Below are 27855 nucleotides of genomic sequence, written 5' to 3'. Positions count from 1 at the left end.
AGAAATTTCACTCATTGAGTTAAGGCCCGTATTGATGGTGTCAAAGCGGAGTATCAGGTACGCCTCTTTGCGCAGGAGTGCTTGCTCTATATTGGGCGATCTATGTTGTGGATCTAATCCAGACAAGACCGTCCATTTGAAGTCCGTTTCTTTATGGCTGGCAGCTAGAAAATGCTCCACCATTGGGGCATTCTGGACTTTTTTCTTAAGTCTCGAGCGGTGTTGCGTTATTCTGACATTTACTTGTTGGCAAGTTTTACCTATATACAATTTGTTACACGCACACAAAATCCCGTAGATTACGTTCTTACTCTTACAGTTTGTGTGTAACCCGTTCGATAGTCTATGGGTTGTGCGGCTCGTCTTTTGACAGCACGTACCTGCTAATGTGTCAGCATGTTCCACTTCCTCATTCCATCAGTTAGTGTGAACGGCATACAGCTCCAACACGATACACTCCCAGGGAAGAATTACTAACAATCAAACAAATTTCGCCAAATCATCTTACGCAATTGGCATTTTTTGGAGGGGATGGAATTCCCTTTGCAAAAACCCATTTTTGCAATGAGGAAAAATCCAAGCGTCGGACAACAAATCATCAGAGCTGACAGCTCGTTACAAAAACCTAAGAGTGACCTCATTTCCAAATGGAACCTGAAACCGGTGACAGGCCACCACAAATGTGGTACTTGTGTGGCCTGCCATAATGTTGTAGAAGGAGATGAATTCTGCCACAATGGCATCAAATGGAGACATAGTTTACACACAAACTGTAAGAGTAAGAACGTAATCTACGGGATTTTGTGTGCGTGTAACAAATTGTATATAGGTAAAACTTGCCAACAAGTAAATGTCAGAATAATGCAACACCGCTCGAGACTTAAGAAAAAAGTCCAGAATGCCCCAATGGTGGAGCATTTTCTAGCTGCCAGCCATAAAGAAACGGACTTCAAATGGACGTTCTTGTCTGGATTAGATCCACAACATAGATCGCCCAATATAGAGCAAGCACTCCTGCGCAAAGAGGCGTACCTGATACTCCGCTTTGACACCATCAATACGGGCCTTAACTCAATGAGTGAAATTTCTAGACTTTGAAGTTCACTGTCAGGCAATTTAACTACAGTTCCCACAATGCACCACGGATGGTTTTCAAAATCTTCCTCCCGTGATTGGCTACATAACAGCGAGCCTCTTAGAGAGACTGTTGGAGCTGTATGCCGTTCACACTAACTGATGGAATGAGGAAGTGGAACATGCTGACACATTAGCAGGTACGTGCTGTCAAAAGACGAGCCGCGCAACCCATAGACTATCGAACGGGTGTGTTTCTAAACAAGGGCGCCCGGTCCTTCTTTTCTCACTTACAGACAAGGATAAGGATCAGTTAAGGGACACCGGTCCGTTGCTGGACCCACCCTCTACAAAAAGGTTGCGAAACTGAACTAACGCCAAACACTGACCACAGAATTGAAGAATCCACTTGATTCCTCCCGAATTACGTATCCAGGTAGGAATTGGTTGGTTGCTCCTATGGTCTTAATGAGCTGGCAAATAATCACCAATAGCACAATTTCTGACACAACTACTTGTGTCTTTTTAGAAAACGCACAGACTCGAAAAATCCTGTCGTTACATTCCGGACATACGGATCTTACCTCAAGTCCCCTGAGGTATGTTTCCCTAATTTTAAGTTGTACATAGGAGAGGGTACGAGTGGGCGTAGGAGAGCAATTTATAATGAGTGTCCGCAATTATTTGTGTTTTCACTAATAGGTTGAGAAACAGGGGAAAGAATTCATTTGGCCCTGAAGAGAGTTTGTGAAGATACCCTGCAAACTCGAAACGCGTAGGCGAACAGGATTACGTCCTAAGTTTGGAAATACGCTAAAACACTTGGGAATCTATAACCTTGCAAACATTGTTTCCGAGAGGTTATTTTGTTTTTCATGCAGATTCATTGAAAGGCTGCTCCTTGGGCAATAATTGCTTTATGGTTTGAAAAAGTTTGCTTAATTGCGTTTGTTGATGTTTTTGAAAAATATTTTGACATCTTTCCCTCCCCACGTTCATGATACATGTTCACTTTGTTGTATATATAAAACTTTTCACGCACTGTTTTTCATATTGCTTATGTTTGTAAATGTATGATTTATGTAGCTAAATTTGGTTGGTTACTATGTAAATGGCAGTGTGATTTCTCTGTACACATATACAATTTTTCTACAAAATTTGAAAAATAAAAACGGCGCAAATAATCGCCTTGATAAACATATTAAGTTTTGTTTATCTATTCACCGTAAACAGAATGGTGTTAAACCATTAGAAGTGTGGGTTACCTTCTTTGTTGCAAAGTGATGTGTCACCCCAGCACGTGTTCTGCTGCTGAGGAGTCATTTCATGAGATGAGTCTGAGAATACATCTCACTAGCAACCTGGATTCCAAATTCAATAATAAAAGTTCACTCACCCTCCTCCGCTCCTACGACCCAGCTCCCCTAAAGCACACAACCACCACACACCTCTCCATTCCCACAATATACTCAAATCCCCGTAGACCTCCCACACTAAACAACGGAATCTCCATCCCTAATAACCTTAGAAAAGTCCCCCTCTCTCTAGAACCCTCTACCTCCCTCGACACACCCCGTCTCAAATGCACTCTCCTCAACTGCAGATCGGCCTCTAGACACTCCTCCGCCATCGCTGATCTCATCTTAACAATGGACCTTGACCTAATCATCTTGACTGAAACCTGGCTAACCGAATCTTCTAAACCTATAATGAACATTCTGGTTCCCCCCAACTACCACATTGTTAGACTTGACAGGTCTGGCAAAATTGGTGGTGGAATTGCATGCATATACAGGAACAACCTCCCTGTTCTGAAAGTCACCGCCCCTTCCCTACCCTCCCCAACTTCCTGTGAATACATCTGCCTCGATATTACCAGCGAGGGCAAACCGATATGCTCTCTTCACGGCATCTACCACCCACCCAGGGACAACCTCACCTTCGCCCAACAAATCATGGATATGATCTCAACCAATTCCGGATGACAGCTCACCCAAATATACCTTGGTGACTTCAACCTCCACTGGAACGATCACAATGACCAGTGGTAAATAGTCTTAAAAATTTCCTCAACGCCCTTGACCGTACCCAAATATGCAACAGCCGGACCCACGAGAAAGGCTCTGTCCTCGACCTTATCATCTCCAAAGAGGACTCCATCCAACTCGAGTCTATCCAACCCTGTGACTGGTTAGATCATCATATTATCACATTCTTCATCAATGAAATAGTCAAATTCAACCCGGTTCAATCCTCCAAGCCTAAAGTCTGGAAAAGAGATCTGAAAAAACTCAACCCAAACTCCTTACCCCCTAACAGTTGCAACCTCCTACTTCCTCCTACCGGCGCTACGGACGTCCAATCCTTGACTGATCACTATCTCACCGCCATGACCTCAATAATTAATGAGGCTGCACCCATGCAGCTAAAAAGAGTCTTCGCTAAAATCTCCAATCCTTGGTACAACGGGAGTCTCAATGAGGACAGACAAGCCATGCGAATGGCAGAGCGCACCTGGAGATCAGCTCCCTCTGCACTGCACCTAAAAACCCTGAAGAAAAAGAGAAACGCCTACTTCAGGAAGATAAAACGCGCAAAATCAGACTTCTTCAGCCACCAGCTCGACAGAGCCAAAAACCGTCCGAGAAAACTGTTTGAGCTAATCAGAACACAATCCAAGGAACAACCCCAACCTCTCAGCACTATGCGCGAAGCACCTTCCTGTGAAGACTTCGCTGCTTTCTTTATCCAAAAAACTGACAACATAAAGAGCGATCTCCTCATTGACGCAAACCTTTACTCCAAACCCCACTGCATAGCATTCACTGAACCAAAAAACAATGCTACATGGTCATCCTTTGGCACCTACTCTGAGGAAGAAATTGGCAAATTGCTCAGCACCCTGAAACCATCCAATCACCTCTCTGACCCCCTCCCTGCTAACGCTGTCAAAGACTTCACCCCTTTGCTCCTTCCACTCTGGACTAAAATTATCAACAGCTCACTTCAACAAGGAACCATCCCTGATTCCCTCAAAATTGGACAAGTCACACCTTTACTAAAGAAACCTACAGCCGAACCCTCTGACCTAAACAATTACCGTCCCATTACCAATATTCCCACTCTCGCCAAACTGTTGGAAAAATGCGCACAACTACAATTAACTAAACACATTGAACAGTTTGATCTCCTCAACCCTCATCAATCAGGCTTCCGAGCAGGACACAGTACAGAAACTGCTATGATTCACATAATTGACGACGCCCTTCAAATCCTAGATCAAAACAATACCTGCCTCCTCATCCTTCTTGATCTCTCCTCAGCATTCGACTCCGTTAAAGATGAGAATTTACTCGAACTGTTAAACACAAGAATGGGCCTATCTGGGACTGTACTCAAGTGGTTCACTTCCTTTCTACACAACAGGTCGCAGAAATTCAAGAGCAACAACTTGATGTCCTCACCAATACCTGTATCGTTAGGCGTCCCCCAAGGATCCTCCCTATCCCCAACTTTGTTCAACCTAGTTATGGAACCTCTCACCACCTTGCTACAGGCATCCAATGTACACTTTCACATGTACGCCGATGACACCCAACTATATCTCAAAATACAATCCCCCAAAGACATTTTGCTCCTGAACTCAACGATCAGAAGCACCCAATCCTGGCTTGCCGATAATCATCTCAAACTCAATGCTCTGAAAACAAAGTTCCTTTTGATCTCACCTCCAGCGAAGATCTCTACCACTCAAATCTGGCTTAAGCACCTAACTGCACTCAATGTCCAACCCACCATCGTGGACTCAGCAAAATCTTTAGGCATAGCACTCGACACCAATCTCAACATGCAGCAACATATCAGCAAGGCTACTAAGGGAGCGAACTACCAAATCAATACCCTGAGGAAACTTAAACCCTTCCTCCCAGCCAAAGACTTCCAAAATGCAGTACAAGCCCTAGTCATCCCTCAAATAGAATACAGCAGCATCGCCCTCTGCGGTCTCCCCCTAACTACTGCTGCACCCCTAAGAGCCTCACTAAACGCTGCAGCGCGAGTCATCACTGGGTCAAAAAAACACTCGCATATTTCCCCTGACTTGAAATCCCTGAACTGGCTGCCTTTTGAAGCCAGAATACATCTGAAAATCGCCTGCATGACCCAAAAGGCTTTACACCTGAGCTCACCCGGATACCTCACCCAGAAGCTGACAATCTCTGGCGGCACTAGAAACACTAGAGGCACAAACAATCTTCTGTTGAAATCTCGAAGAATCCGGAAGGAGAAAACTTATAACCGCTCCTTCTCAGGAATGGTACCCAGGATCTGGAACTCACTCCCTCCTGAAACCAGGCTCATCTCCTCCACTACACTTTTTAAGAAAGAAGTAAAAGCTATCCTCATGGCTAAATATACCTGAACTATTACTGTGGATTTTTTTTAAAGTCTCTGCATCGTTCTGTATTACTTGTATTATTGACTTACCTGACTGTCTATGCTTCCATTTATGTGTACAATTATCACTATTGATGTGCCTGTTTTACTGTGCTCCCTCATGTACCTACCCCACCCCACTTATTACCTACAACTACGCTATGCCTAATGGCCTGTTAATCACTCTCCTGTTTGTATCCCTGCTTTGTAAAGCGCTCTGATATCTGCAAAGATCTTGTTCGCGCTATATAAAACTTTCAAAATAAAATAAATAAAATAGATAAATACATACATTTTTAAGGCCTCTTTAGCAGAAAGGCTGGTTATTTCTTTGCAAACCTTCAGTGAATCCTACAATGGTAAAACTCTCAACATTGTTGCAGGGGTAAACCCTGCGCCGGTAGCCTCCTTTCTAGCGCCATGAAGCCCAAGGAGTTGAATCCACCAAGTGGTGTCAGATATTAGAGGTTCCAGGTTCTGTGAGCGAAGGACAGAAGCTTTAAATCCTGACACTGTCCTAGCCTGTAGAGTCCTATTCTCTATGCTTTGCAGTACTGAAAACCCATCTTTTGAGCGCCTAGAAGCCTACAGGTGTCTGAAGTTCACATATGGTATCAGACACTATATAGGCCCAGTTCTTAGGATGGATTCCTCCCAAGCTCTGCTAGTAAGAGACACCCAGCTGACCCCTGCGCCTGCCCCGGCCAGTACTAGCCCACCACCCCCTATCCTATAGAGTTCCTCTCCCTGCATCCTGTGACCAGAAGCTTCTCTGATCCCTGGTCCTGTCTTCTCTTTTACAGTGACTCTATCCTCCCGAGTGCTGCTCTGTGCTGTCTGTGGACTTTCGCTGCTGCTGCTGGTGGTGGCCTTGGCTGCACTCATTGGTAAGTCTCCCACTCTCATAAAGAGCATAAGGTCAGAGATGTAAAATAAATGTAAATGTATGTGTCTTGTAAAGCGCACTGCTGCCCTGAGGCGTCGTGGCGCTGTAGACCGTTGGGGAACCCGTCCTGGCTATCCCTGTGAGATGGTCCCTACTGGATATCTCCAAGGTGAAACCAGGCATCCCCGGCAAATGTGGGGGGCCATTGTAGAGATGAGGCAAGCTAATACCCAGAGTTGCCGAGTGTGATCCCTGGTTAGAGTAGGCACCGAGGCGAGAATTATCGAGTCCGCTGACCCTGGTCCACAACCCTGCCGCGTCAGGAATTGAACCCTGGTCCCGGGCCGTTCTCTGCTTCCAGGTCTGCCACCTCTAATCAGTGAGCCACACCACTCCACTTAAGAGATTGCTCTTAAAGTCAGAAACAGGTGCTGTCATACATGCAGCTTGTATCCCACTGTTATGTAATTCGCATTCCCGTTTTATTCAAACATTTTGCATATTAAAACAGCCCTTGTCCGGCTGGATATCGGCTAAAATATAGTACTGATTGAGGCTATACTTATTATATTTATATTCTCCGCTAACTCAAGAACCACCGTCTTGTGCAATAAGTTCGTTTTCAAGGTCCCTGACCGATTTATTTTGGTTTCCCTCGTTCCTTATACACACGTCATACATGTAGGGGCAGTACCAGAGGTGTCAGGTGTGTTACAAAGCTACACATAGATTGAGTACTGAGGTATCAGGTGTTGTCACCCAAACACACGCACACACACACACACGCACACACACACACACACACACACACACACACACACACACACACCCACACACGCACACACACACACAGGTGTGAGGTACTGTCACAGATACACCCATTGAGCCAGTCCCAGAGGTGTCAGGGGCTGTCACACACACATAGAGCTGGTGTCAGGAGCTGTAGCACACACATAGAGCCGGTATCAGGAGCTGTCACACACACACATAGAGACAGTGTCAGAGGTGTCAGGTGCTGTCACACACATAAATTGAGCCAGTGCCAGATGTGTCAGGTGCTGTCACTTACATAAATAGAGCCAGTGCCAGATGTGTCAGGTGCTGTCATACACTCATAGAGCCGGTGTCAGGAGCTGTCACACACACACATAGAGACCGTGTCAGAGGTGTCAGGTGCTGTCTCACACACACACACACACACACACACACACACATAGACCCGTTGTCAGGAGCTGTCACACACACACTTAGATCCAGTGCCAGAGGTGTCAGGTGCTGTCACACACACACACTCACATAGAGCCGATGTCAGGTGCTGTCACACACACATAGAGCCAGTGCCAGGGGTGTCAAGTGCTGTCACACACACACATAGAGCCAGTGTCAAAGGTGTCAGGTGCTGTCACACACAAACATAAAGCCAGTGTCAAATCTGTCAGGTTCTGTAACACACAAGTAGAGTCTGTACCACAGGTGTCAGGTGCTGTCACACACACATAGAGCTGGTGTCAGGAGCTGTAGCACACACATAGAGCCGGTATCAGGAGCTGTCACACACACACATAGAGACAGTGTCAGAGGTGTCAGGTGCTGTCACACACATAAATAGAGCCAGTGCCAGATGTGTCAGGTGCTGTCACTTACATAAATAGAGCCAGTGCCAGATGTGTCAGGTGCTGTCATACACTCATAGAGCCGGTGTCAGGAGCTGTCACACACACAAATAGAGACAGTGTCAGAGGTGTCAGGTGCTGTCACACACATAAATAGAGCCAGTGCCAGATGTGTCAGGTGCTGTCACTTACATAAATAGAGCCAGTGCCAGATGTGTCAGGTGCTGTCATACACTCATAGAGCCGGTGTCAGGAGCTGTCACACACACACATAGAGACCGTGTCAGAGGTGTCAGGTGCTGTCACACACACACACACACACACACACACACACACACATAGACCCGTTGTCAGGAGCTGTCACACACACACCTAGATCCAGTGCCAGAGGTGTCAGGTGCTGTCACACACACACACACTCACATAGAGCCGATGTCAGGTGCTGTCACACACACATAGAGCCAGTGCCAGAGGTGTCAAGTGCTGTCACACACACACATAGAGCCAGTGTCAAAGGTGTCAGGTGCTGTCACACACAAACATAAAGCCAGTGTCAAATCTGTCAGGTTCTGTAACACACAAGTAGAGTCTGTACCACAGGTGTCAGGTGCTGTCACACAAATATGTAGTGCCAGCAGTTGAGATGCTGTTACACACACACACAATGTAGAACCAGTGCCAGAGGTGTCTGGTGTTGTCACAGACACACATATACACACACACACTCAAACACACACACACGTAGAACCAGTGCTAGAGGTATTGGGTGCTGTCACACACAAATGGAGACAGAGGTGTCAGGTGCTGTTACACAGAAACACTCAGAAATGTCAAGTGTTGTCACACATGTATATAGAGCCAGTGTCAGATGTTGTCACACAGGTAAGTAGAGTCAGTGTCAGGTGTTGTTACACATGTATGTACAGCCAGTGTCAGGTGCTGTCACACATGTATCTTGAGCCACGGGCAGTATATATGAGGTTTTGGTGCCTCGGGCACCTCTCACCTCTTCCACTCCTTCAGCCGCAGCCCCTCCCTCCCCTTCTCAGGTGTCTGATCTGGCTCTAGCTCCTATATGTACCTTGTGCCAGGTGAGGTGTGCTTGGGGTACGAAAGTTTCCCATCGTTTCCCTCTCCTTCAGTAGCCAAGAGGGTATAGTCTCTCATTAGAGCACCTGTGTGAGCACTGTCTGTAGAGGGCGCCCACCCTTCTGACTCCCCCTCTAGTCCCATTGCCAGCAGTTTGTGTGCACCACCCTGTGATGCAGCCAGGGGGGCTGTCTCCAGGTGAAGATCATGCACAGGTCTCTCCGTCCCAGCCTTGGAAGGTCAGATCTTTATTTACCTCCATTAAATATTTATTTAATGTGATAAAAATGACCCTTCCTTCACATGGCTGTCATTGCTTCAGAGTGAAGGCACCTTCACTGCTGACGTCACTGCAGAAGGGAGTTATCTGGATAGGTTTATAGTCCACACCCACCAACGCCCAGTCCAGTGAGGGCTTCATATTAGATGAGGATCCTAAACACCTGTGTGTAGGGGATAGGTCTGTACATACCTTTATAGTCCACACCCACCAACGCCCAGTCCAGTGAGGGCTTCGTGTTGGGTGAGGATCCTAAACACCTGTGTGCGGGGGATAGGTCTGTACATACCTTTATAGTCCACACCCACCAACGCCCAGTCTAGTGAGGGCTTCATGTTAGATGAGAATCCCAAACACCTGTGTGTAGGGGATAGGTCAGTACATACCTTTATAGTCCACACCCACCAAAGCCCAGTCCAGTGAGGGCTTCATGTTATATGAGGATCCCAAACACCTGTGTGTAGGGGATAGGTCTGTACATACCTTTATAGTCCACACCCACCAAAGCCCAGTCCAGTGAGGGCTTCATGTTAGATGAGGATCCCAAACACCTGTGTGTAGGGGATAGGTCTGTACATACCTTTATAGTCCACACCCACCAACGCCCAGTCCGGTGAGGGCTTCGTGTTAGATGAGGATCCTAAACACCTGCGTGTGGGGGATAGGTCTGTTTATAGGGAAAGGCGGACTTAAAGCAATTATGGAAAGCCATCTGGGCCCAGTGGTCTTCTGGGCAGTGCTTCAAGGGGGATGAAAAAGATGGGCGGGCTCTCTAAAAGGGGCGACAACAATTATGTGTAAGTAGGATTCCTGTCCGAGAAGAGAGGCCTGTGTAAGTAAGGATTTAACTTAAAGGATGTAAACTACAATCCTGTGCTTCACTCAGCAGTGCATCTGACCAGTGTCTGGGTGAATGGCTGTGAGTTTTATGTTACTGCATCCAGACATCTCACACAGCAATCAACACATGCACCTCAAACAAGCCTGGCCTACAAGCTAAATGTACAGCAAAAATGAGTTTGTTATGAATAGTTGGTATTGGAAATGTTCCAATTCTGAAAATACAAGACTGTCAATTTAACTTTAATATGTTCTGTGGAAGAGGGAGGGGCTTTGGGAATGTCACAGGCTGTCATTGGAGATGGTGAAGTGAACCATGGAGTGGTCAGTCCAGGTGAGTTTTCTGATGTAGAGTGAATTTGATTGTGTTGCTGGAGGTAAAATTGGCATCAAGTGCCCCCCCCCCCCCGAATTTGTTCATGGGTTCTGTGAGTTGGGTGAGGCTGGTGTTGTTCAGGTTCTCCAGGAGGATGGTGGAGTTGGTGTCATTGGGGTCATCAACGTGGAAATTGAAATGGCCAAGTAGGAAATAGTGGTGGAAGTCCATGGCAATGTGGGCAATGAGGTTGTAGATGGCATTGCAGAAAACTGGTTGAGTTCCCAGAGGTCTGTAGGGAATGGCGCCTCTTACTATGGTCTTCGCATCAGTCCGAAGTCTAAAGCTGAGGTGTTCCTTGAGAGGCGTTGCTTAATGATGGTGCATAAGATGGTTTCCTTGAAGATGATGGCAATACCTATGTCGTTTTTAGGTCTCGGTAATATCCGGTCTGCCGAAGGCAGACCGGAAGTCCGAGAATTATTGACTCTTAGTGTGGCAGCTTAAACCCGCCTCCCTCCTCATCTCTCTCCCATTGGCTGGCTTCCTAAACGGAGGCCAGCCATTGGAGGAGAGAGGCGTCACTCCGATTTAGCCCCGTCTTTTTCGGATTCGGGGGCGTAAGTTTTGCTGTTCTTTAGACAGTGATGTCATCCGTCACTCAGAACAGCAAAACACGCCCCCGAATGCGAAAATTACCATGCTTTCTCCGAGGCATTTCTGCTTTGCCTCGGAGAAAGATGGTGGTTGTTTCCAGAGCTGATCTGCTCCCCCCCTCCCTCCGCCCGCAGCTCTCCTTCGTCCCGCTCCCCCCTCCCTCCGCCCGCAGCTCTCCTTCGTTCCGCTTCCTCCACCTCCCTCCCCCCCCGCAGCTCTCATTCGTCCTGCTTCCCCCCCTCCCTCCGCCCGCAGCTCACCTTCGTCCCGCTCCCTCCCCACACCTCCCTCGTGGACCTGATGCATGGGCTGCAGCGCGTCTCTCTGTGCGCTTCTCGGCAGCACCTCCTGCGCATACATAAACAATAAATAAATAAATAAACATGTTTCAGGCAAAATGCGGTCAGTCCATGTCCCGTGTAAATACATATCTCAGGACTGTGACTCCCGGCATGCCTTTTTTTTTTGAGGGGGTGAGGGGAAGTTTCTCCTTCAAAAAAGATATTGTCGTGAAACGTACTGTGATGCTGCTAGAAGCTCCGTCTGTGCTATATCAAATACTATTTGACAAATACCTTCAGTAACATATGTAGCGTAGATTGTGGCAGTAAGACACATAGGACGGGAGCGCCCCCTTGTGGCTGTAAATTAATACATTCTGTGTGTATTAATGTATGTATGCCACCCACCCACTAGTGACGTACCCAAGGGGCTAAGACGTGGTGAGTGATGCGGCATGTGGGTAAATCAGTTAACTATGATAACAGGAGGCCTGGGTTCTGCTCCCAGCTGCACCACTTCAACAAGTTGTTTGATTCCGCACAAATAACATTCTCTCTGAGTGCTTATGCATTTTAATGTGCCGAATGTGATTAGAAACAGACTCAACGCCACTATTAAGCCTACTTCTGGGCCGGGCATTAGGAAGTAACGTCAGCTTGCACTGTGAGGTGACCTGCCTGTAGTGATTAATTAGTGGCGGTGGTGAAAGGCGATGGATGAACGAAGGGTGAAAGACACAGGGCTTTGGTGGTGGTGAAGGGTGATGGATGAACTGTGAATGACACAGGGTTTTGGTGGTGATGAAAGGAGATGAATGAAAGGTGAATGACTCGGGGGCTTTGGTGGTAATGAAAGGTGATGGATGAAGGGTGAATGACACGTGGGCTTTGGCTCTCCTTCGTTCCGCTTCCCCCACCTCCCTCCCCCCGCAGCTCTCATTCATCCTGCTTCCCCCGCTCCCTCCGCCCACAGCTCACCTTCGTCCCGCTCCCCCCCCCACACCTCCCTCGTGGACCTGATGCATGGGCTGCAGCGCGTCTCTGTGCGCTTCTCGGCAGCACCTCCTGCGCATACATGAATAATAAATAAATAAATAAACATGTTTCAGGCAAAATGCGGTCAGTCCGTGTCCCGTGTAAATACATATCTCAGGACTGTGACTCCCGGCACGCCTTTTTGGGAGGGGGGGGGGGGGGGGGGTGAGGGGAAGTTTCTCCTTCAAAAAAGATATTGTCGTGAAACGTACTGTGATGCTGCTAGAAGCTCCGTCTGTGCTATATCTAATACTATTTGACAAATACCTTCAGTAACATATGTAGATTGGGGCAGTAAGACACATAGGACGGGAGCGCCCCCTTGTGGCTGTAAATTAATACATTCTGTGTGTATTAATGTATGTATGCCACCCACCCACTAGTGACGTACCCAAGGGGCCAAGACGTGGTGAGTGATGCGGCATGTGGGTAAATCGGTTAACTATGATAACAGGAGGCCTGGGTTCTGCTCCCGGCTGCACCACTTCAACAAGTTGTTTGATTCCGCACAAATAACATTCTCTCTCAGTGCTTATGCATTTTAATGTGCCGAATGTGATTAGAGACAGACTCAACGCCACTATTAAGCAGTCCCCCCAGGATATAGCGGCATGGATTAGCAAATTTAGCGCCACAAATATGGAAATTTAGCGGCATTTTTGCGGCACTTTATTTTACTCATAATCATTCATTTTCAGCATTAAAACAATGAAAACTGTTTTAGCAGAGTATTCTACTTTGAAATAGGCCCTGATTAGTATTTTACATTTAAGTAACATTGCTTGCAGGCTTAAGTTTGTCTATGTATCTTGGATAGTGAATACATAAAAGTATACGGCCTGATTATAACACGCCTATTAAATTGCGATCCCCCTTCAAACACATGTTTGCCCAGAGACTGAGATTGTAAGTGTTGTGATGCCTATCACACTCAATATTACCCTTTGTTCGATTTCAGCAAAGCAACCCTGCGGGAATTTAGCCAGAGGAAAAGGCATGGTATGTACAGGACTGGCACATTTTTGTGCATTAAGGAATACAATTAACCTGTTATTGCCCCACAAAATCAGAATTGCCGCAAAGTATCAAGTAGATACATAATTGAAATAAAGACTCAGCCAGCCTGTCAGGGCTCTTAGGGACATTTTAGTCCAACAGAGTCTGCGTTTCTCATGAATTAAGAGCATTGAACCTTGAGTTACTTCTCTTCTCCCCACGTCTCGCCCTCTAGCTTTCCCTCTACCCCTTTTATTCCTCCTCCCAGGCATCCCTCCTCTTCCTCTCACTTTCATCCTTCTATTCACCGTTCACTCTTTCTCAAGTCCTCTTAGTTCTCTTCTCCTCTCCTCTTTACCTTCTGGCTCCCATTCCCTCTGCATCTTTCGCTCCCTTCCTATCTTTCACTTATTCCTTCTCTCCTCTCTTGCGCATTCACTTCCCGATCTTCTCCTTTGTCTTCCCATCTCTTCTATCTTTGTCTCCCGTTTATATTCCATCTCCCCACCTCTACCCCTCTTCTCTTCTATCCTCTTTGCCCTCCTCCCCCACTTCAGCTCTCAAGCTCTCCCTCCCCCTCTCTATTTCCGCTAGGGGAACCTTTTACTCATTCTCCTCGCATCTCTATTCTCCTGTCCCACCGCTCTCTACATCTTGTACTCTTTCTCCCTTCTTCTCATATCTCTTCTGCTCTCTTTTCCCCATCTCAACCTAGTTCTGCCCCCCTCAAGGCCTCTCTCTTCCCTCCCATCTTTAGCCTTGGCTTCTTTTTGCACACCTAATTCTTCTATCCCATCTCTCTCTTCCTCTTAACCATCAATTCACGCGGACAGGAGCAGCCCCGGCCAAAGGATGCTGCAGTTTGGGACCAGAGGGGCACAGGCAGTTTCAGCGGGAGGGGATTGAGGAGTGTTATCGTTTCCTAAACTGTGAACCATACACATGTTTAACATTAACTGTGTAAAGCGCATAGAAATGGCAGACATAAGGCATGAAGTGCTACATAAAAAAAGCTATTATGGAAGGATTTTTAAGGCTTTCCTCATTAAATATTGTGCCTTAAAGCTCAAGAACGGAAGCAGAAGGGCGTAACCCTGAAAGCTTAGCTACCAGTACGTGCAGAGAGACACCGCATAGGGACAAGAAGGTAGCGCCTTGTGCAAAGTCCACGATCATATATCTTCCATCTTTATTTTGCCCTCCAAAGTTCAGCTAAAAGTACAAGGAATCATTCACCTAAATTAGCCCACACCTATTGGTTTTGCCAGTTCGTGTTTGTTTCTTTTAGGGGAGACAATTATGTTCCGCATCAGTAGCAAGCACTGGTAAAGCCAAATGGTCAGCTGCCCCTTTCAGGGGCAATTGCTATCTACCCGGCATTTCCGTGGACAAACGGAATCCTCTGAATTTTGCTTGCAGAACAAGCCGTGGAGAATATTCCGACAGTCACAAGTGCTGAAGGGTGGGAGTGCCGTGAGCAGAAAATGGACATTCGTCACCCCCGTAGACTCTGACTCACCACCCTATTGCTTTTTCCCTGGCCCGCTCACACTTCCCAACATACACTCTGCAGTGCTGTGTTATTTACTCATTGTCTACTGATTGTGTAATTGTATTGATATGCCCTATTGTCTCCACGCTGTTTACACCCGCAATTGGCATAATAAACACTGCTTGCCTGTATATAGTTTCACTGCACCGCAGTTGTGAATTGGAGGCGTCGTCGTCTACTGTCCCACTCGGGTCTAATTAGCCGTTCTGAATACAGCACAACTATGTACACAAAGCAGGCCAGGCCGCCATTATACAGACCCCCCCAGGATATAGCGGCATGGATTAGCAAATTTAGCGACACAAAAATGGAAATTTAGCGGCACAAATATGGAAATTTAGCGGCAATTTTGCGACATTTTATGTGGCCATTTTTCCTACAACAAACACAGATATCTTAGTTTTTTTTAGTTATTTAACATCATGAAGCTATGTATATTTTGTTTCTTTACAATGTAGACACTTTGGGGCAGATTTACAAGCCCCTTGCGCTGCTTTTACGCCGCCGTTGCGTCACTTTTGTGACGCAGCGGCGGCGCAAAAGATGCACCATGGTGCGGGGTATTTACTACGTGACGCATCTCCCAGATGCATCACGTTGCAAAGCCCTGCGCCAGAAGAGGCGTACCATTGCAGGTCAGTTTGTGTCTTGCAATAGCCTTAGAGCTTGGTGCCACTGTACCTGCTGCACTAAAGATGGCTATACCTATCGCCCCTTTTATTAGTAAGCATGTTAAATAGTACAGTGTATTTTGAACACGACCTGATATCCCACCGGATGCCCGTTCGACAGACCTAACCACTAGAGATAGAGCAGTCAAAACCGCCAAGTGGTCACTTGTTAAACAGTAGCGAACTGCATGTTGGTACTTGTAGTTTCGTTGCAAAATGTCAGCCTGCAAATAGTCTCCGATTTAAAAGCGGGGACTGGTTAAATTTGAGACCCATGACATGGGGCCACTTGACGCCCGTGTTAAATTTCTCGCCTCTAGGATTTTTCCCATGGCTCACTCCCAGGGGGAAATGGTCTGCAATAGGTGAGCTCAACCCTCTGACTTCATCCCTTGTCCAGCGCGCCTCTGCAGATACCCCGTCCCGTGTGCGCCTCAGCTCTCTGGGCTGAGTGGTTCTGTCTGTTTATCTTGAGGGACAGACATCTCTGCACGGAGCTCCGTCTCCAAGCCAGCGAATAGGGTGACCAACTGGCATTGGTGCAAATTCAGGACGGTGAGTGTAAAAATTCAGGACAAAGGGTCAAAATTCAGGACACAAATTCAGGACAGGAGCTCAAAATTCAGGAGAAAACTTCAGGACAATAGGTACGTTTTACAGACACATCAGAGGTTGCGCAATAGTATATAAGTAAGCCCTGCCATTTCCAAACATATTCAACCATTTGCAAACCTATCCATCATGTATCCTTCCATCTATCATTTCACTCATCCATCCCTTCATCCATCCCCTCATCCATCCTTTCACTCATCTCCATTATCCATCCACCCTTTCACCCTATCCATCTGTACACTTATCCATCCACTCTTCATCCCATCCATCCATTCACTAATCCATTCAGCCATTTACCCTTTCACCAATCCAGACATCCTTTCACTTACTAATCCTTCCACCCATCCACTATTTTAGTCATCCATCCATCCTCCCTTTCTCTCTCCATCGACCCTTTCACTTAGCCATCCTTCCTTCCATCCATCCTTTCACCCACCCATCATCCATCCATCCATCCATCCATCCATCCATCCATCCATCCATCTGTCCTTCCCCTCATCATCCATCCTTCCCCTCATCACCCATCCATCCTTTTCCCTCATCATCCAATCATCCATCCTTTCCCCTCATCATCCATCCATCCATCCATCTACCCACCCACTCTTCATCCATCCATCCTTCCCCTCCATCCATCCATCCATCTCCTCATCCATCATCCAGCTACCCTTCCACCCATACATCCAGCTATTTACATTTTCTCTCCATCCTTCCCCTCTCATCAATCCATCCATCCTCTCTCATTATTCATTTATTCAATCTTTCATTCATCCATTCACCCTTTCACTAATTCATCCAGCCATTCACCCATCCCTTCACTTACTTACTCACCGACCTTTCCATATTAATTTTGAGATGAGTCCTTTTGAGAAGAGGCCCATCAAGAACTTCACCCTCGCTGCAGGGGGGGTTCCAGGACTGGGACAGAAGCCACCCAGGGCGGAGACAGGATCCACCACAGGGGGGACAAGAGCCATCACAGGTGTAGGTGGACTGGAGCCACAACATGGGGGGACAGGAGCCATCACAGGCGGGGGGTGGACTGGAGCCACCACATGGGGGGACAGGAGCCATCACTGAGGGGATGGCAGGAGCCATCACAGGAGAGGGAACAGAATCCACCAGGGTGGGCACAGGGGTGGGCATGCAGTATTCTAGTATCATCTTGGGCTCCTCGCCCCCTCCTGCACAAGACAATGAGAAGACAGGCTCTCTGTCCAAAATGCCAGCCCCCACTGTGATATACTGAACTTACAGGAGATACTCTAAGAGAACTGATTGAACTGATTGTCCTCCATACTCTGTTAATCAGTGTGGGTGCGATTGTGCCATTTCTGTATTTTCTTAAATTATAGACTGCATGTTTGAAGAACCGAGGTTTGCTTACAATTTAGTAAAGTGTAATTACGCTCTGTGAAGAGAACCACGTGCTGCCTCGGTGTAATCAGGGGTGTAATCTGGCCGAGTCTCGGATGTTTGGGGCCCTGGGTAGAAATGGAATGTGTGAGCCCCCCTCTAAATAGCAGAGACATGACACATTCAGGGCTGTTTGCATGTCAATAGATGTCGCAGCTCCTGAACCTGCAGCCCCTCCCTCTCAGTCACCTTCGAAGCACCTCTTAACAGGTCATCAAGGGCTGGAGGTGTGAGGGTAGCCATCCCGCTGTGATGCTTCAATGCTGCTGAGTATCTGAGGAGCTTTGGTGCAGCATCGGAGTGAAGAAGGGAGGTGGGTGCAAACTGTGCCGGCTTTAGGGTGGGGCAACCGGTGCCCTGTTAAAATGACGGACAAATGGCGTCCGTTAGCAAACACTTCCTTGTTCGAATGCTCCATGAATGGTGTGGGCAGACAAGCGTGGCAGTGAAGGCTGGGCGTGGCGTAAAACTCAGCACTGGATGTCTTTGGCTGCTAGCCCAATTCACAGGCGATAGCCACATAAAGCAGACCCCCCAGGATATAGCGAAAAATGACGCGATTTCTACAAAAATGACGATTTCACTGGCATTTTTGTAAAAATCGCGGCATTTTTTAAAAAGTGCAGATTTCGCGGCAAATCGCGAAATCGCGATATCCTGGAGGGTCTGATTATACAGAATGTAGGGGGGCTTTGTAAATAAGGAAAACAACAGAGTGGCGTGTTCGCACCTCATCAGCCTGATAACGGCTATTTACATACAGAGCCGTCTGCCCGTCTGCTCCTAATACCCCCCCAGGATATAGCGGCTTGTGTAAAAATGCCGCGATTTCTACAAAAGTGCCGATTTCGAGGGCACTTTTGTAAAAATCGTGGCATTTTTACAAAAGTGCCGATTTCGCGGCAAATCGTGAAATCGCGAAATCGCGATATCCTGGAGGGTCTGATTAAGCCTACTTCTGGGCCGGGCATTAGGAAGTAACGTCAGCTTGCACTGTGAGGTGACCTGCCTGTAGTGATTAATTAGTGGTGGTGGTGAAAGGCGATGGATGAACGAAGGGTGAAAGACACGGGGCTTTGGTGGTGGTGAAGGGTAATGGATGATGGGTGAATGACACGTGGGCTTTGTTAGTGATGAAAGGTGATGGAGGAACTGTGATTGACACAGGGTTTTGGCGGTGATGAAAGGAGCTGAATGAAAGGTGAATGGCCCGGGGGCTCTGGTGGTAATGAAAGGTGATGGATGAAGGGTGAATGACACGTGGGCTTTGGCGGTGGTGAAAGGGGATGGATGAAGGGTGAATGACACGTGGGCTTTGGCGCTGGTGAAAGCGGATGGATGAAGGGTGAATGACACGTGGGCTTTGTTAGTGATGAAAGGTGATGGATGAACTGTGAATGACACAGGGTTTTGGCGGTGATGAAAGGAGCTGAATGAAAGGTGAATGGCCAGGGGGCTTTGGTGGTAATGAAAGGTGATGGATGAAGGGTGAATGACACGTGGGCTTTGGCGGTGGTGAAAGGGGATGGATGAAGGGTGAATGACACAGGGGCTCACCTTCGTCCCGCTCCCCCCCCCACACCTCCCTCGTGGACCTGATGCATGGGCTGTAGCGCGTCTCTCTGTGCGCTTCTCGGCAGCACCTCCTGCGCATACATACCTGGACCTCTTGCGGCCACCACCACAAGTAATCGCCAAGCTGGTTGGAGCACCCTAGCAGAAGGCCCTTGTCTAATCAGCCCAAACGCGGCTTTACACCATACTTTATTTGTGATAGCCTAGGCGGTTGAGGCACCGGCTGCAGAGATCTATGGATTTTGGCGGGGAGCACCGGGGTGTGTAGCGAACAGTGATGCGGGGTGGTTTCGGTGGCGGAATTATGCTGTCATTTGTAGAGCGGTTTTCCCTGTAAACATGTTGTAGATGCATTAAATGCAATATCCGCTTTTGGGGAATGAGGGGTTATTATTTAAATGCTCGCCCCAGATTCTTTTTCGGTAGCCTGCCTATTCCTCAATTCTTCGGTTTCGCTCCCTTAGCGAAGCACCGGCTTGAAATGCAAACAATCCCTCCCCTCAGCCCCCCAGCATGCAAGTCGCCAGCAGAGGGCAGGCAGGGCCAGGGGTTTAGGTGGGATGGAAAAACTGGGGGGTCTCAAAGGGGCGCAGTCGATGGAATTAAGAGCTTCGAGCTCGGCACATGCTGATGACTGCACTTGTCAGCAGCCAGCGTTGAACCCTTGAGTGGCCTGTGTGAGGAACGCTGCTCCCCGCGGCTTTACACCATACTTTATTTGAGATAGCCTAGGCGGTTGAGGCACCGGCTGCAGAGATCTATGGATGTTGGCGGGGAGCACCGGGGTGTGTAACGAACAGTGATGCGGGGTGGTTTCAGTGGTGGAATTATGCTGTCATTTGTAGAGCGGTTTTCCCTGTAAACATGTTGTAGATGCATTAAATGCAATGTCTGCTTTTGGGGAATGAGGGGTTATTATTTAAATGCTCGCCCCAGATTCTTTTTCGGTAGCCTGCCTATTCCTGAATTCTTCGGTTTCGCTCCCTTAGCGAAGCACCGGCTTGAAATGCAAACAATCCCTCCCCTCAGCCCCCCAGCACGCAGGTCGCCAGCAGAGGGCAGGCAGGGCCAGGGGTTTAGGCGGGATGGAAAAACTGGGGGGTCTCAAAGGGGCGCAGTCGATGGAATTAAGAGCTTTGCTTAAACACGTCAACTAGTATTTTGCTGCTTCAGTCATTGCATCCAGATATAGAATTGAGGGCAGAGTGTTGAGGGCAGAGTGTTGAGGGCAGAGTGTTGAGGGCAGAGTGTTGAGGGCAGAGGGCAGAGGGCAGAGTGTTTAGGGCAGAGGGCAGAGGGCAGAGTGTTTAGGGCAGAGGGCAGAGTGTTTACGGCAGAGTGTTGAGGGCAGAGTCCAGAGTTTTGAGGGCAGTAAGTGCGTCGGTTTGTGAACATATATATTTAGAATATTTTACAGTATCCGGTTTCCACCAAATTTGTCAGGGCCAAAGTGCAGGATTAAACAAATCTGTACATTTCCATTCAGGTGATCGTTTGCTAATGCCTGGTACTCATTTTAGGTTTCACCTGTACAGCACTTGCACTGTGCTTGAGAAAACGATTGTGTTTAATATAAACCTACAAGGGACTTATATCCTGCCTCACTCTCTCACTATATAATACTCACTCTTTCACTTTTTACTACTCGCTCCCTAATACTCTCTTTACTAATAACTCTCTCCTACTTACTGTCAACTACTCACTCTAATACTTACTCTGTGTGTGGGTGCTAATGCAATAGGTCTCGCTTATGCAAACGATTAAGCTATTGGCAATGTAAATGACAATGCCATTTATTTATGATTTAAAAAAAAAAAAAGTCAGGAGCAATGCCAATAGCTCTACCTTTAATAATGCAGAGACCATTGCATTGTAAATGCTTGTTGTTGATGCTGTCTTGATATATCATCTTGTAGACTTCGGCAGTGGTGGTGGCGATGTCGGGGTTCAATAGGGGTTAAGCCATATTTTGGTGATGAAGTCCACGTCAGGAGAAAGGGTGCAGATGGTGTCCCAGACTTCTGTGGCATGTTTGCAGAGGGAGCGGACATTGAGCAAGATATGTTGGAGCAGTTACAGGTTGTTTGTAGTGCTCTGAGGTGGCGGTGCGGGTACCAGTGTGGGCTGGTGGTCTTGTGTAGCAGGAGAAGCGGCAGTGGTGGCAGATGAAGTGTCCTTTGAATGATCAAGTAGAGGACGTGAAGCAGCTGTTTTTGTGGTGTCTGGGGTCCAAGGCCAGGAGCTTCTTGGTCGTGTAGCAGCAGCTGGTGGGAGGGCCAGGGGTCCTGGCGCTGAGCGTGGTCCTGGCACGGACAGGCACAGATGGGCTTGCCTTTAGCGTGCTGACAGCTTGGCCTTGCAACAACCTCCATAAGTATTCCTGGGAGGGGGTGTTAGAGAAGTGCAGTGATCAAGGGGCAAGGGATACTACTGTCGCCGCGCAGCGGCCTCCATAAGTAGTCCTGGGAGGTGGTTGGAGCTGTTCAATCAGTCAATCAATCAGAACATTTGTAAAGCACACTACTCACCCGTGAGGGTCTCAAGGCGCTGCTGTTGGGAGGCGAGGGAGCGGGAAAAGCGACTGGAGTGGGAAAAAAAAGCCAGAACGAGAGGGGCAAAAGCAGTGGAGGACACCAACCCAAAAGAGCCAATCAAATAACCAGTGGATTCAATCACCAAAGGAAAATAGATAAGAAATTAAGTCAATTAAATTATTGCTAATAAAAAAAGAAAAGAAAATTAAATTAGAGCTAAAATTACAGCAAGCAAAATTACCAAGTGGATCTGCGATCAGCAGGATTGAACTGGAGGCAGTGGTGACTGGGAGCGCAGTCCCAGATTCATGGAGCTATCAGCGGCAACAGGGCGGGGCACAGTGACCAAGGGTCGAGTGCTACTCCAATTACCAATCTATTTATCCTTTCTATGTGGCCATTGCTTTGGGGATGATACAAGCTACACCTTTTGTGCTTAATACCACCATAATTAAAACAATTTAATCGCACAAGAAGTGAATTACATTCCATTGTCTGACAGAATCTCAGATGAAAAATCTTCCCTGCAGAAAACATCAGTAAATTCAATCCTCAGTCTTGTATTTGGCTCTTCCAAAAACCTTTCTTCCAACCACTTAGAAGGAAAATGCTACTTACCAGTATGCATCTGTTCTTGGCATGTAGAGCTGCAGATTCTCACACTTGGCATTAGATCGCCATCTGGTGTTGGGCACGTATGCTTGCACGTTGTTGTCTTGGAAGAAGTCTTTGTAGTCACAAGATAGGTGACTCCTCCCTTGGACGATAGTGTGCATGGGCAGTGAATCCATCCTTAGATTGTTTTTGCGCCATGATGGGAAATGATGGAGTTAGTAGAAAGAAAGAAGATGTCCATGTATGTATATCTAATTAGGATAGAACTGAAACAGATACAGGTCCCGGAGAGGCGGGTGGGCGTGTGAGAATCTGCGGCTCTACATGGCAAGAACAGATGCATACTGGTAAGTAGCATTTTCCGTTCGAGGCAAATGAGCTGCAGATCTTACACTTAGCATAGACTATACAGCAGTATCACCCCTAGCGGTGGTCACCTGTATCGGTTGCAGTAGTTTGAAAAAGAGTGTTAAGAACAGCTTGGCCTACAGCAGCTTGCTGCTTGGCTTGTACGTCAACACAATAGTGCTTAGTGAAGATGTGTGTTGTAGACCATGTTGCTGCTTTACAGATGTCTTCTAGGGGAATGTTCCATAGGAAAGCAATAGAGGCTCCTAGTTTGCGTGTGGAGTGCGCTCTAGGAGGAATTGTTAATGTGCGTTTCGCTCTTTGGTAGCATATTTGGATACATTTAACGATCCACCTTGCAGTCACAGCTTTAGAGATGGGATTCCCCTTCTGCGGTGGGGAGAAAGCTACAAACAATTATTTTGTTTTGTGAAAGGATTTGGTTCTGCCAATGTAATGAAGTAGGGCTCTTTTAACATCTAGGATGTGCAGAGCTCTCTCTGCTATGGAGCTGGGTTTTGAAAAAAACACTTGTAACTCCACTGATTGATTTAGATGAAATGGAGAGATGACTTTAGGAATTAATTTTGGGTTTGTTCTGAGGACCACTTTGTTACGATGTAATTGTAACAATGGTTCCTATATGGTGAAAGCCTGAATCTTGCTTACTCTTCTAAGAGAGGTAATGGCAACAAGGAAAGCTACTATCCATGTGAGGAACTGTAGTTCGCATTTGTGTAAAGGTTTAAATGGGGATCCAGTGAGCCTGGTAAGAACAACATTTAGGTTCCATACTGAAGAGGGTAGTAAGCTAGGAGGAATGATTCTTATTTAGGCCATCCATAAAGGCTTTAATTGGAGGGACTCTAAATAGGGACAAGTGTTGTCTGTATTATTGTAAGTAAGCAGCAAGTGCTGCTTGATATACACGTATGGATGAATATGCTAGATTACATCTCTGCAAGTGCAGTAGATAGCAAATGATATTTTGGATGGAAGCATCCAGTGGGTCAATTTTATTATTGGTGCAGTAAACGGCAAATCTTTTCCATTTTGCAGCATAGCAACCTCTAGTAGTAGGTCGTCTGGCTTCTTTAATCATGTTCATACAGTCCGGTTGTAGGTTAAGGTAACCAAACTCTAGGACTTCAGGAGCCACATCGCTAGATTCAGCTGACCTGGATCTGGATGTCTGATCTCTCCATGGTTCTGCGTTAGCAGGGATGGGGACAAGCACAGTTTTTGGTGCAGAACTAGTCATAGTTCCAACAGCGTTGTAAACCACAGTTGGCGTGCCCATGTGGGAGCCACTAAGATTAGTTTGAGAGACTGTTATCGGAGCTTACATACCACTAGTGGAATCAGTGGGAGTAGCGGAAAAGAGTACGCAAATCTGCCTGACCAGTTCATCCATATCACATTGCCCTTGGACATCGGGTGTGGAAACCTGGCAGCGAAGGTAGGGCATTTTGCGTTGTCGTGTGTGGCGAACAGATCTATGTCTGGTTGGCCCTACATGTGGAAAAATAGAAGAAGAACCTGGGGATGTAGTTCCCATTTGTGAATCAGTTGTCTCTGTCGACTTAACAGATCCACAATCTGATTGTGAACACCTGGAAGGTGTTCGGCCAGTAGATATATATTTTGTGGGATGGCCCATTTCCAAATGTTCTGTGCGAGCTGGGACAGTTGCATAGAATGTGTGCCTCCTTGTTTTTTTATGTAGTAAATGGCTGTCATGTTGTCCGTCCGGATCAAGACAGCTTTGTTTTGTACATGTACTTGGAAAGATTTTAGTGCTAGGAATTTTGCTAGTAGCTCTAGGTGATTGATGTGGAGCACTTTTTGTTGAATGGTCCATCTGCCCTGAGTTGTATGTCCGAGGCTCCCCATCCTGTGAGTGATGCGTCTGTTGTGAGTACTATGTGTGGAACAGGTTTGAAGAAAGGCCACCCTTTGGACACGTTTTTTATGTTCCACCACTGCAGAGAGCGATGTGTGTGGCTGTCCACCAACCCCAGATCTATAAGTTGTTCTTGAGCCTGAGTTCACTGATGTGCTAGACATTTCTGTAATGGACGCATTTGAAGTCTTGCACATGGTACAATAAAAATGCAAGATGCCATCATGCCTATGAGCTGCATGAACACTCTGGCTGGGAGAGTGTTGGACTTGAAATTTTGTGACAAGGTCTTGTATGCTGGCTATCCTGGCTGGACTGGGATATGCTAGAGCTGTGGAGGTGTTTATTGTGGCCCCCAGATATTGGTGTATATGAGAGGGTTGGAGATGTGACTTGGCATAGTTGATCGTGAACCCCAAGTTGTGTAATGTCTGAATGGTTGATGAGTGTGTTGAACACACTGATTGAATGACTTGACTTTTACTAGCCAGTCATCTAGATATGGGAAGCATGGATCTGTTGTCTTCTGAGATGTGCTGCTACTACTGCAAGGCACTTCATGAACACTCTGGGTGCAGTTGTGACTCCGAATGGAAGGACTGTGAACTGATAGTGGTGTTCATTGTTAGAAATGGGATTTCTGGTTGGCTAAGGCTTGCACCAAAGCCAGACAGAAACCACCACTCTAGTCAGGGCAAGGGAGTTACAAGCCAAAGATAACCCCTGCTCACCCCCTTGGTAGCTTGGCACGAGCAGTCAGGCTTATCCCGGAGGCGATGTCTAAAGCCTTTGTGCAAAACACACAGCAACAACATAATAGGCACAGTACAAAAGGAACTCCACATATAAAAATAGACCTTGTATTATCATAAAACACATTAGATGTTAATCACACAATATACACTGTGCCATCTGGCACTGGGCAATATTTGCAGGGGATTATTTACACATGACAGGGCCACATGGGCCACTGTCCAAGTCATCACTTGGTAAAAAATAGTAAAAGTAAGAACATATCATAAACGTAGACCACAACCAGTAATTACTGGTAAGCACTACACTTCAGCATCATCCTCTAACATAAATCATATCATGTACAGTACCACATTAGGCAAGACATAAATTCTGAGCCAACCTCATAAGCCTAAACATAGTAGACCTTAATCTCCTAAACATAACTCGCATTAGAAAATAAACTTACTAACATAAACCACAGTAGGAAATAACTCCTATCTAAACCACAGTAGAAGATAAAAATAAAACATAACACAGAAGGTAAAACTTTATAATCATAAAATCACATCTAGAACATAAATCAGGGTGCATGAAACATACTATATAAATTACATTTCCTAGCACCTATATAAATCGCATAAGGGCCTGGCGCCCTACAAATGTAATAGTACCCCAAGCCAACTGGCAATCTCTAGAGGGCTCAAATGCCCTCTGTCCAAAAGTCAGGGCGCGCTGCCAATGCAGCAGGAGTCAGGGGTGCGCAATTGCGCAAACCTAAACATTGCAGCTGGCACTAAGTGCTGCGCAGCCGTGAAGGAAAGTACTGGGGCAGAGGAGTGCATCTCACTCCCAGCGTAGAAGACATGTCCCCAAATAAAGAACAACCTAAACGGTGAAGCTTCCCGCTACTTGCTGGTAGCTGGGAAAGTTAAAATGAGGCATGGGCTCTAAATGGCCCTTAAAACAAATGTGCCCCCTTCGTTGGAGCCACACGGGGCTCTGAAAACAAATAGCCAAACATTGGAGCCACATGGGGCTCTGGAAGTAAATAACGCACCTAGCATGGTGGCCCTCAAGGGCCCCATAACTATTGGGCCCTTGTTGGAGCGCGCAGGCTCCTAAAACAATTGTGACCCCGAAGCGTTGCAGCTGACCCCTGCAAAGTGGGGCAGCTGGGGAACAATGGCCCATATGGGGCAGCACGGGCCCACGGGCCCCCCACTGGGGCCCTTTAAACAAATATGGCCTAGTTTGAGCGGCCCACTGCCAAAACAGGGCCTCTCAGGATTTGTGCCCCAAAGCATTGGAGTGGACACGGGCCCCTCTGGCCCTTAACACCAATATGCCCAAGATGTGGTGGTGGCCCGCAACTGCGGGGCCACCGTGAAAACTAGCACTACACTGGGGCGGGCACCGACTACGTGCCTTAACGCCCCCCAAACATGTTGTAATACAGCCCCACTTACCTGGCTGTTAGGAGACTTCCGATATCCGGCACAGAGGAGCAGGCACCAGTAATGTGCCTTGTGCCCCCTTTGCACCAGCTCCCCTTACCAGACTCCTCTGGTCTCCCGACATCTCTTCAGGCTGCCAGATCGTGCGCAGGACTTCCTCCGCAAAACTTGAAGTCCTGCCCGCCGCCAGGCACATTTTTGCCTGACTTCCGCTTTGGCCGCTCGAGGCCGCAGCGGCGATCTCTTCCCTCCGGTCATAATGAGGGGCAGGCTCTCTCTTCATGAGAAATATAAAGCGGGGTGGGCACCCGCTATTCTGTAATAAAAGCCAAGTCGCGGGGTGGGCACCCGTACATTAATTAAAATGAAAAACAAAGACGCAGGGTGAGCACCTTCTCAATGAGATAAAAATAAGCGGGGTGGGCACCCGCGCTGCAGGCGTCACAAGGAATCCCTGATCTGAGGATTCCCTCTCTCTTTCTCTCTAGGCAGGGTGACGCTGCAAAGCCCCCGCTCCTTTTCCTGCGGAAATTAAAATAAAGCACTCACTAGGCGATAGGATCAGGACAAGCTCCTTTAACGTCCTGGAAGGTGGGAAGAAAAAGGCAAAAGGGCTCTAAGAAGTCATTGAGGCATTCAGGGGCAAAGGAGACAAGCCCTAATGGCAGCCCCCCCCCCCCCCGTGCCCCAGAATCAGCACGCCCTGGCAGGAACAGCACTCCAGAAGACTGAACATTTACATGGGGTAACAGCCCCTATGTTTATACTACTAAATCCTTTGTGTAAAAGAGCAGGGCATGGGAGAACCAGATACAACTGGTTCAGGGGAGCTTTGGAGCACTTTGTTTTGCTTAGCTCCTCTCTCCTTTGTCTGGTTGGGGCTCAGGGATCAGACGCACCACAGGGGGCGGAGCCGGCATTGTGGAGGGAAGGCACAGTCCT

At 47.4% G+C, this 27855-nt stretch overlaps 1 protein-coding gene across 1 annotated transcript in view; it reads left to right on the top strand.

Moving 5' to 3' along the window:
- Positions 1 to 27855, top strand: part of LOC147725141 (uncharacterized) — a 104177-nt gene that overhangs the window by 50681 nt on the left and 25641 nt on the right. The window contains exon 3 of the mRNA XM_086967118.1: positions 6312 to 6395. Within this exon, the coding sequence (XP_086823244.1) occupies positions 6312 to 6395 (84 nt within the window). The remainder of the gene's footprint in view (positions 1 to 6311; positions 6396 to 27855) is intronic.

This window comes from Lissotriton vulgaris, chromosome 4_1 (genome assembly GCF_964263255.1).
Source record: "Lissotriton vulgaris chromosome 4_1, aLisVul1.2, whole genome shotgun sequence".
Lineage (NCBI taxonomy): Eukaryota > Metazoa > Chordata > Amphibia > Caudata > Salamandridae > Lissotriton > Lissotriton vulgaris.
The sequence above is the reverse complement of the archived record's forward strand: the minus strand, read 5'-3'. Positions and strand labels throughout refer to the sequence as shown.